Source organism: Fundulus heteroclitus, chromosome 5 (genome assembly GCF_011125445.2).
Source record: "Fundulus heteroclitus isolate FHET01 chromosome 5, MU-UCD_Fhet_4.1, whole genome shotgun sequence".
Lineage (NCBI taxonomy): Eukaryota > Metazoa > Chordata > Actinopteri > Cyprinodontiformes > Fundulidae > Fundulus > Fundulus heteroclitus.
In genome coordinates this window covers 15989538-16000691 of record NC_046365.1, presented here as the reverse complement: position 1 = coordinate 16000691, position 11154 = coordinate 15989538, and the positions used below count along the sequence as shown (strand labels likewise).

At 37.9% G+C, this 11154-nt stretch overlaps 1 protein-coding gene across 1 annotated transcript; it reads right to left on the bottom strand.

The window, feature by feature from the left end:
* Positions 1-263: 263 nt before the first annotated feature.
* Positions 264-8690, bottom strand: cisd2 (CDGSH iron sulfur domain 2). Its single transcript, XM_021324168.2, has 3 exons — positions 8456-8690; positions 1700-1914; positions 264-1486 (listed from the first exon to the last, which is right to left on the bottom strand). Exons 1-3 carry the CDS (start codon positions 8556-8558, stop codon positions 1397-1399), a joined length of 408 nt encoding a protein of 135 aa, XP_021179843.1. The 5' UTR covers positions 8559-8690; the 3' UTR covers positions 264-1396.
* Between the last annotated feature and the right edge of the window lie 2464 nt (positions 8691-11154).

Sequence of the window (11154 nt, the reverse complement as noted above, 5' to 3'; positions counted from 1 at the left end):
GGTATGATTGTTGATGGAAACTCATGCCAAGGAACTCAGCCTGTATTGTCAATTATAGAGAGCTCTGTCACCCCAGCGACAAAATGGTTTCTTTTCTATCCCATTACCAGAACAACACTCCAATTTTCAAATGAAGTGGAGAAGATAATCATGTAAACATGAACTGAGAAGTTGATCTTGATCCCTCGAGTTCTTCCTCAGTCCCATCATCAAACGTGGACACAAAAACTCTGATAGCAGGTGATGAACGTTGAGACGATAAAACAGACTATTTGCATTTTATTCAACTCCCAGAGGAGCCGACAACGGCTCCTGTTCTTATAGCACAGACCGGCTTGGTGCCATTTTATAATGAAATGAAGCAGCAGCCAACGAGGACATGGTGGATTTAGTTAAATGAGCATTCATTTAAACTTTCATCTTGCAGCTACATGAAGCTTTCCACAAACATAATAGGAAATGAGGCTGAATTGCACACGACCACTTCTTTTAGCATTTAGCATGAACCACTTCAAGTAATCTAGCAAACATCATTCATGAAGTGATTGATACATATGAAAGAACAAACTGCAAAAATCAAGTTGTGTGTGAAAATATCTTTTGCTCAACAATATAGGAAGTACTCAGCCAAGAGGTCAGCCAAATGCAGTGAAAAGAGTAAGTCAAACATTTATTAAAAAAAAACAAAAAAAACTTGCAGTTCTGAAACTTCAGAAACTTAGGTCAAATCAGAACTTCACTCAATGCAGTGGTTTGAAATGTTTCGGCAACTCAAAACAATAAACGATGTCTGTGAGCAAAACAACGTCAGGAATCTTAAACACATACATTATGAATACATACAGTACATTCATTACATACATGTTGATCCATCAGAAAATATCTTACATCTCTAAAATGGTGTGGCTGAATCACAATCGACATTCAGATTGGCAAATACTCCAGAAACAAAATAAAGGCGCAAAAGGCAGAATGTTTCATACAGGTTGGACTAGTATTTCATTTATACAAGTCTCAAACTGTGAAGAGCAAACCACGAGCCTCCAACTCCGGTTCATGTTTATCAGAAAGTCACTACAGTTAACTTTCAGGTTGTCCTGGCAAAGTGGTCCCAGTGAAATTGAATTTAGTCCCAACACATTGACAAAACACACTATTTGAAGTCATACATAAACAATAATGCTAACGCGTTGAATGAACATAGAGCTATTAACAAAAAAAAAAAAAAAAAAATAACCCCACTAGAAAAAAACCAAACAGAAAAAAAAAAAAAAGAACTGCCCCAACTTAAAAAAAAAAAAAAAAAAATCTATTCACACTGAAACAAAGGACTGCATTATTTAGGAAAGACAATGCCAGGGAAGGATGAAGCACAGACCAACCAGTCAGAACTCCATTATAGTATCTTCTTTTTGAGGATGAGCGGTCCCACGTTGTCCCCGGTTAGTTCATTGTGCTTTAAGTGGGACTTGTCACAAACGGGAAACTGAAAAACAGGAAACAGCTTTATGTTAGCAGATTAGCAAGTTGCACAAACACCTGACACACAGCCCTCTCCCAAAATATGCTCATATAATTACTGCTTTGACTTCAACTGTCTCAGCAGGGTTGAAACAAGACAGACTCAGAAACGGACTCGCATGTCGCCACGGGTCAGCGGAGGTGTGATTTTAAGGCCAAAGCTAAGGAGTCAACTCACAGTTTTGGAGCGCCAGCACCGGCAGTAACACACATTTGCACTGTTCAGGTCCTCGATGTCTATCTCGTTGACCACTTTAGGGTTCTCTTTCTGGATCTTCAGGTTGATCAGGCTGTCTCTCTGCTTCTTTTTCTTGGGCAGGAACGGACGAATGGTCAGGTAGCCCAGCAGAGCCAGAATGCCAAGGAGAGGCAGCAACCGGAGCCACTCAGACACTGTGGACATGCATAAGACACAAACTTCAGCAATAGGGCTGCAGCACAGCCAGCATTGTAAGCTACAGAGACGCCATGTGCCTCCAACAGAGCTGTGAGCAATCATCTGCTACCTTAGAGATTGCTTTTTTTTTGTCAAATGTTTTAGATCATCTTGCAAACTGTAATATGAGAAATAACACCCTGCTGAAAAAAATGAGTTTCAAATTACTGAAAAAACAAGCTTGCCCATAGCAGAACATCAATTCCCCAAATCCCAATAACCGTTTGTGCTCTGCAAAAAGGGAACTAAATGTAACATTTTCTTGAAATTAGTATATTCATCATTGATTTGAGCAGGTAAACATACCGTATATAATCTGCCAATGGAATGAGTATTTTGATGATCAAAATAAGATAATTAGATATGCTGCACTTGAAATACGATGATGGAGATTAGTTGTTCCTATTTTATGATCTTTAAAAATCTTATTCCATTGACAAATCATTTAAACTTGCCTGCTCAAACCAAGGACAAATACACTCATTTCAAGAAAATTGTACATACTTTTAGTTCCCTTTTTGCAGTGTGCCACCTTTGGCAGCAACGACTGCCATGGCGAGTGTTTGTGGTACCACCCACTGAGTCTTGTACATCTCTGTCCTGGGTTAGGCTTCTATGCAGGATTGTTTTTTTTATTTAACCACATTGGAGTGTTTTTGTATGAAAAGCATGTTTATAGTTATGCATAGCCCTTCAATCGGATTTACCCTAGACTTTGACTAGGCCACTCCAAAACCATTGATTTTCTTTTTAGCCATTCAGAGGTGGACATGCTAGTGTGAGTTGGATTATTGTCCTGCTAACCCAAGTGTGTTTGGGCCACGTTGAGCTGATGACTGGACAATCTCCTTCAGAACTTTCTGGTAGGGCGCTGAATTTAAGGTCTTATCAATTCCAGCAGGTGACGGAATCAGGAACATCTGATTCCGCCACCATGTGAAATGCTCGGTTACTTTTAGGCCAGATGTAACGGGATGCACACCATCCAGAAATTTTTACTTTCCTTCACTGGATTGTTGTCTAAAACTCTCAAAGACCATCAAGACATTTATATAACAGATATCAAATGAGCCTTTAGGTTATTTTTGGTCATCAGCGGTTTAGGCCCTGAAACTCTCCCCATTTTGTTTTTGTTGTAGAATCCTGAAAAAAGGACCTTAACTGAGACAAGAGAAGTCTGCGGTGTTTCAGATGTTGTGACTTCCTGCATGAGTTATTGATGAGCACTTGGTTTTTCCACTTGTGAATGATGACTCCCGTTGTAGTTGGCTGGAATCCCAAAGGCTTGCATGTGGTTTTCCAACCCTTTCGATGACTATTTCTCATCTGTTTTTTGTTTCCTTTTTTTTTTTTTTTTTTTTTTTTTTTTACACATAGGCCCAAGTTGGTTTGGCCAACCCTTTTACCTTAGTGATTTTCCAATTCACTCAGGTTATCTTTGTCAGATATTAAAATTTGTTTGATGATCTGAAATACTGGAGTTTCAACACAAAAAAAGGACAAAGACATTTTCTAAGGACTGCGAAGATAAGAAAAACGGGCTCTGAAAAGGCGTCCTAATTGTCGCAATTAGTAGTGAATTGAGCTAGTTTAACCTAACACACTTTAGAAACACTAAATGGACTTCTACACATTAAAGCACCTCATTAACCTTTAGTAATTTATCATGTTAAATTAGAAATTAGTCATGTACCAAACATCCAATCATCCAAACTGGCCAATTAACCCATAATTATCGCAGACGTGATATTTAGGTCGAACGCTTGGCCACATAATCCACCACCTTTCCAAAGTGGTGGATTATGTGGCCAGATTTTTTTGTTACAGGCATGTGGATTAATAGTGTTGAATTGTGGAGAACATTTAATAAAGCAGCGTTTGTGTACGACCTTTAACAAGTCATCAGATAAATGTACACTGCCCTAAAAGAAGTATTCATACCAATTAAACTTGTCACATTTTATCACATGACTACAACCTCATGCTAATTTTTTTTTTTTTATGTATTTTTACTCGGATCTTATACAGCAGATCAGACCAACACAAAGTGGCACATAATGGTAAAGTGGAAGGGAAATGAGAGATCATTCATTTCAAACAAAACTGAGGCGAGTCAGGCGTGCATTTCCATTCAGCTCTCATTGCTCCGATTCTCCAAAGGCTAACATTCAGGGCAAACAACTGCTTTTGGAAGCTATTTACGGTAATTAGTAAATTGGTTCCATATGTAGTTTATCTCGGTATTTAATCCAGCGGTTTTGGGAAGGCCTCAGAGTTTTGCTATAGAACATGAGTGATCAAAAGACATCATGGAGACCAAGGGACAGAGCAAAGAGAAAGCTTTGGAGACGTTTTAACACAGGTTTTGGTTGGAAAACAACATCCCAAGCTTTGAGTGTTTCACAGAGCTCTCGTCAGTCCAGAACTGAACGAGAGTGGCCCAACTTCGGATTTACCAAGACATGGTCGTGCCGTTAAACTGACAAGGCCAGGCAAGGAGACCTTTTGTCAGAAAACAGCCAAGAGGCTGGAAGAGCAGCAGAGATCAGCAGCTCAGCTGGACGAATGTGTTAGTAGGACAAATATCAATAAGATACTGCAAATCACAAGAAGAAAGCCATTGTTGTAAAGAGCCGTAGATCATGAGGGGGGTATAGCCAACATGGATTAAGGCACTCTGGTAACATAGAACCAGAATTGTGGTTTTTATTTTGGCCTTACATGCAAAATCCTTCGCCCTGTACACACCATCCCCAGCATGACACATGGTGGTGGCTAGGGCTGTGCATAAAAATTTATACAAAGATTAATATCAATGTTTTTAAAAACGATTTAATATCGATAGTCTGGCTTTCAGTATCAATATGCCTCCCAACCCCTAGAGGGCGTTATTACAGCGCGTCACTACTGATCACAGCGAGGAAGTGCAAGTGAGACAAATTTGCGGAGTGACCAACAGGATTTTAGAAGCACCTTTGTCCCTAAAAATCAGACGTTTGGGCACATTTTTCGTTTCTGTGATACGGTAGATGCATTGAACCAAATGCACTTTTTTTCCCTGTTAATATATCAGTGTCCAATAAATTGAACATAAAATATAATAATTGGCTGGTTTTGTTGATTGAATAGAGCATTCATTTGAAAGTAATAAATATCGATTTTAGAGTCAAATCAAGCTGAGCTATATCGAGAATCGTATCGAATCGGCTCATCCTAGATGATACCCAGCCCTAGTGGTGGCAGCATCATGCTGTGGGGTAGCTTATCTCCAGCGGGGGCAAAGATGCTCAGACAGAGCTAAATACAGGCCAATACAGAAAGAAAACACTGTAGGGGGCTGTGAAAGACTGCAAACTACGTCAGAGGTTCAACTTTAAACAGAGTCAACTACAATGGAACAGTTTAGATCTACACATAACTGAGGGAGCTAAAAAATAGAAACTGTAAAAACATGTTAAGTTTTCTGTTCCCTTCAAAGTCATGTACTACTTTGTGTTGGTTTATCAAGTAAAACCCCAGTAAAACACACTGAATTATGTGGATACATCATGACCAAGGGGATCGTACTTTCTCAAGGCAAAGGGCTGAAACTTTAAAACTTCAGCACATACCTAAAAATGTTGGGCTATGTTCAGCTGTGGGGCTAGGAAAACAGGTATGGCGTGTTTGTATGCAAACAGAGGCCATTCAGAGGTTATTTTCTTCTCTTAACCAAAGCAACTAGGCGACAAAGTATGAAAATCTGCAGCTTCTATAGATCCTAGGCGATGAGTAAAACGTACTGGTGGAACGGGCAACTGTGAATGCATTTTTACCTAAATGACTAGGGCTGTGTTAAAAAATAATTCATCGATTTGCCAATTTGGAATCAATTCACATATTAATCCCCATAGATTGAATAATATAACCAAAGACTGATTAAAAAAGTAAATTTTTCCACTGTCCATGTTGAATGTTAATATAATACTAGTATCAATACGATGCATAACTACACAGTCATGTAATTTGGGTAACGGCTAAAAAAATTGTTTTAATACCAACAGTTAAATTTGAGATAGGACCGAAAATAATCCATTCTAAATCTTAAAGGATCGGAATTGAAATCGATTCTTAGAATATGAATCGATACCCAGCCCTATAAATGACTGAGATTTATCACATGTAAGTGGAATGGTTAGTTCAGCAGATAAAGTTGAAACCTGCCTCCAAGGCTACGTTCACACTCCAGGCCTTCATGCTCCAATCCGATTTCTTTGTGAAATCGGATTTTTTTTGCGTGGTCGTTCACATTTCCAAGCATATGCGACTTGTATGTGATCTCCTGTGTGAACTAAATTAATACAACTTAAGTGTCCCGCATGCGCAGTTGAGGACGCGATGATGTCACATGTAGCAAGCGTGCTCAGTGTTTGTGGAAGTAAACATGGATTATAATGCTGGCGCGCATTTTGCAATCTTTAATTTCTTTTCTAACCGGAGCTTTCCCTCCATTGACTGCTCCACTCATTGTAGTCCGCTATGGGTGTCGTTTTTCTTCCCGCTTCTGCATAGCAGGATGCAGAATAGTGACGTTTGTCGAGCATCGCTGACGTACAGGTCGAATAAATGCGACCTGGCCGTACAGACACAGGTCGCATTTGAAAAGATCAGATACGTATCGGATTCAGAACCACATATCCGGGTGGCCTGGGGCGCATTTGAAAAAAATCCGACCTGTGTCGTTCAGACTGTCATGAATAGATCAGATCCAGGTCGCATATGGGCAAAGGAAAATTGGAATAGGGTCACTTCAGGTTGCAGTGTGAACGTAGCCAAAGAGTATTGAAAGGTTAAAAAATAGCTCATTTAAAGTATTGCTGACTGCCCACATAATCTCCCTGAACAATAGCTGCTACACAAGAATAACAGTCCAAACAATTTTATAATTTATCGCCATCTTTTTTAGATTTTTGTCTTTTTGTCTTTTTTTTTATTTTTATTTTGGCTTATATCACCATTGCTACTTATTGCAGAAAATCTTTGATGTTTTGGTCAGGCGACATTAATGGCTGGATGATTAGTTCTGTCAGCTTTAACTGAAAATTGCTAAATTTTTCAGTTAAAGCTGTTAAACTGAAAATTGCTGATTTCCATCAGCAATTCCTCCGCAAGCCAGTCTGCTTGATTTCTCCTGTTACATTTTTTCCAACACCATGACTTGTCCATGCCGAGGCATTACTATTCACATTTACCATTACCATCTGTGCTCATTGGGGGGCGCACAGCAAGAAAAATGAAAGATATCTTCATGGCAACACCATACATATAGCAAAATGTGCTTGGAATCAAGTAACTTTTTCTCTCCAGATGTCAGGAACTCATGCTTTAAATACCAATAATAAGTATATTCAGTCTGTTGGATGGACTTCATCTCACTGAAGTTGATGCCTGCACTTCACAAGAAACAATTGTGGCCAAGATGCCTGAGGACACAGAGAGAGCTCGAAGCATCACGATGGCAGATTCAAAAGATACAACTGAGAACACCACCGCAACATTTAACATGTTTTTTTTCCATGTTGTGCTGCAGCTCCAACATCTACCAATCCTAATATTTTCAACAGTATGAATTGACTGCTTTTCTAGACAGGCACAGTTTACAAAATGGCAAATGTCACTGCCATGTCAGTTTCTCAGTGGTGAACCGCATTAGAGAGGCTAATGTATGTAGACCCAAGCCTGGTTTAGATCATAATCACTGAGATGATACAGCTTGTAGGGAGGGAGGGAGTGGTGGGGTGTTGACTGTAAAAGAAGCTAGAAGAATGGTAATCATGACAAACAGTAATCGCATCAGAGATAATATCGCAATGTTATGGTCTCCTAATATCACGCAGCCTTAGTTTTGACATGTCTGGAACAAAAGTGTTACAAAGACATGCAATGCTGCAGTCAAAACCTATTTAAATAACTATTGGTGCAATTCAAGAAGGTCGGTAGGTAGTCGAAAAGAAAATGAGATATGAACTTGCAAGGTCAACTTTTAATCTTGTATTCAGATTTAAGTATTTCATAAAGCTCAATGGCAGCCACCCTGCAGCTGTATCACCACCTGTGTCTGAGTTCTGCTCGTTTCTCTTCAAGTGAGCCCCAAAAACAGCCGCTGTTGGCCGACAGTGGAATTTAAACCTGAAGACAAAACCTCTACATAACAGGTCACTTGTTGGGTTTTCATCTTGTTCTAAAGCTGAACTCGTGGCTCAGCCTTGAAGTTCCTCAACCCCGAGTAAAAGTTATATAACGCGCAGGTCAACCATGATGCAGTCCTCTAGCGGCATTTCTCTACGTGCTATTTAAGGTCTCACATCATCGAACTCAGCCTAAGCAACGTGTTGGTAAACTTGTGATGCTCATGCAGGCTACAATTAAGAGCTGTGTGCTAAAAGCGTGGACTTGCAACCCCAGATCAGTTCGCGAGTTCATCTGCACGTTACAACCAGCGCGGCTGCCGTAAATTACCTGTTAGCCTCGCGAACCCTCCGATAGTCTCCGGCAGCGGCAGCTTCTTCAAGTAGGCCGGAAGCTGCACTTTTATTATCTTTGAAATAGTTTCTAAAACCATCTTGAGTTGCTCGGCTGGGCCGGGTTTTGCCTTTGACTTGGGCAGTTCCTGGGGTTCGTTTGCGCCACTGCGCTGTTTTCTGAGCGCAGGTCGACGCCGGCACGTAAGCACACGACCCGACAACAGGGGAACAAATGAAGCAAGGCGTAAATGTCTTCATGAATTTACGCAGCGGTGACATGTGACGTTAGTCGACGGCCAATCAGCGCCGGAGGAGTTGGTGCCTTGCGATTGGACAACTTGAATTGAGCAAAAAGAGGAGGGGAGTATTAAATAGTGTCACATGAATATAACAGAATAAAATAAAATGTTAAAAATGTGTGTTACTTTCATGAGACTATTTTTTTTGTTCATATATTCAAGCATGTATTAAAGAAATTTAAAACAAGAACTGAAACTTCTCCTATTTATTTATTATGGATGATCATGACTCAAAACCAAATTAAATCCCCAAAATTGGGGTTCTCACAAATTTAGAATATTACATAAGACAATAATAAAAAAAAAAAAAAAAAAAAAAAAAAAAAAATATATATATATATATATATATATATATATATATATATATATATATATATATATATATATATGTTACTTAATAAATAAATGCTATAATATGGTCATGTTGTGCAGTTCACAGAGTACTACACACACGAATATTAATAGAAAGTCTAATATCGAAGGAAAAGGTGTGGTACCAAAAAGCACAACATGATTCAACAATAAAATAATTACTTTTCCTTTCTTAGCTTAACCTTCCATTAACATGCTATGGGACAGGATAGAGCGCACAGGCTTCTTCAGAGATAACCTCTAGTGTATTACTCTGCTTGTGGAGGGCATTACTAACCATCGGCAGGAAAACTGTCAAGTTATCAGTCCACCCTATGATTTTGTATGTGATAATAGGGTCATAACACATAATTCCTTTATTAAAAATCCTTTTTAATTGGTATTGTGTTTTATTCATATTCTAATTTCCTGTAAAACAGAATTTTGGGATTGAATTAGCTCTAAGCAACATTCTTAAAAATTATCAGAAATAAACATTTAAAATACATCACATTGTATAAATGAAATTGTGTTATCGTATGATTATTTGTTTTTATATATATATATATATATATATATATATATATATATATATATATATATATATATATATATATATATATATATATATACACACACACAACATTTTTATTCAGTGTTATCATGCTGCTACTGTTTAAACCAAGCCCACCACAACAGTGTTGCTGTTTAATGTTGTTCTCTATTTTCAAGTCTTGCGTTTTACAAAAAACATAAAAAGTAAAAAAGGAAGAAACGAAAAAAAAACTGCCCCATTTGTCTAGAGACATTAAATTCAAGATGATACAACTCAAAAGTTTTAATGTGTTATGTGCGAAAAAGATTGTTTTAAAAAAACTAGTCACTTTTGCTTGCATACCTTTTCATCTTTCATTATCAAACAATATGTTGGGGAAGTAAGATAATCCCAAGTAACTAATTCCTCATTTCGGTGCTTGTCTTACAGTTTATAAGGCTTTCAGCATGAAAAGTGTGTGAACTATGTGGGTATAGTTGACATTTTATAGAAATAGAGATCCCTACAGGCAAGATTACCAGTTGTGCAGAGCAATGTGACATTGTCATAAGATACAGCAAAATTCAAACATGGTTCTGTAGTATACGCCACACATAGTTAATAAACTATGATGTGTCAACCACAAGAAAGTTGTTTTACATGGCCTTAAAGACTGCTAAGAGTAGCATTTGTAGAAATAAATAAATGATCAGGAACTGAGAAATGTTATACATTGTGTCAAAAACAATTTCAGCATAAGTGTATTTAGCCACTACAAAAGTAACAACAAAACTTTATGTATAATTTGAGATAACCTTTCATCCCTAGAGACCGACAGTGAACTATGTTGGTTGTGAAATAAGGAAATAACAAGTGAGAGCATGACAAGCAGGTGCAAAATAGCAATAACGCTTGAAGCTGTGAAGCATGTATAATTAAGACAAAAAAATAATTGTACTAAAATAAGTATTATTGTTAGAGTTAATTGAAAAAATATAAGCTTTACTGAATATGTATTTACTGGTTAGATGTAGTATGACATCAATATATTAAAATATTAAGACTGTTCTGTTCCTACAAATAGATTTAGAATTTATTTTGTCTGTTTTTATACAAAGAGAGAGATATTTCTGATTTTCTTTTCATACAATATTATCCAGACATAAAAGCTCAGAGATTGCAATCGTTTATGCTAGTATACAAATGCAAGATATCCCTGCATATATACTCGTTATTCGGTGACCTTTTACCAAAATCATTTGTGGGACCGATGCGCCCTCTAGAGCTGTCCCAGCATTCTCTCTTATAGGTAATCTGTCACAGACTACAATACCCAGTGTGCATCAGTAGCGAAAGACTCGAACTGTTTTGCCTGCAGTAAAAGTGCAAAAAATAACGCGTTTGTTCCTTTTTATAACTTATAAACACGTTTAAAAATAAAATAAAATTGTAATTAGTGATGAAGATGTTTTACCCTTTTATTATGATTAGGACGAATCTATTTTCATG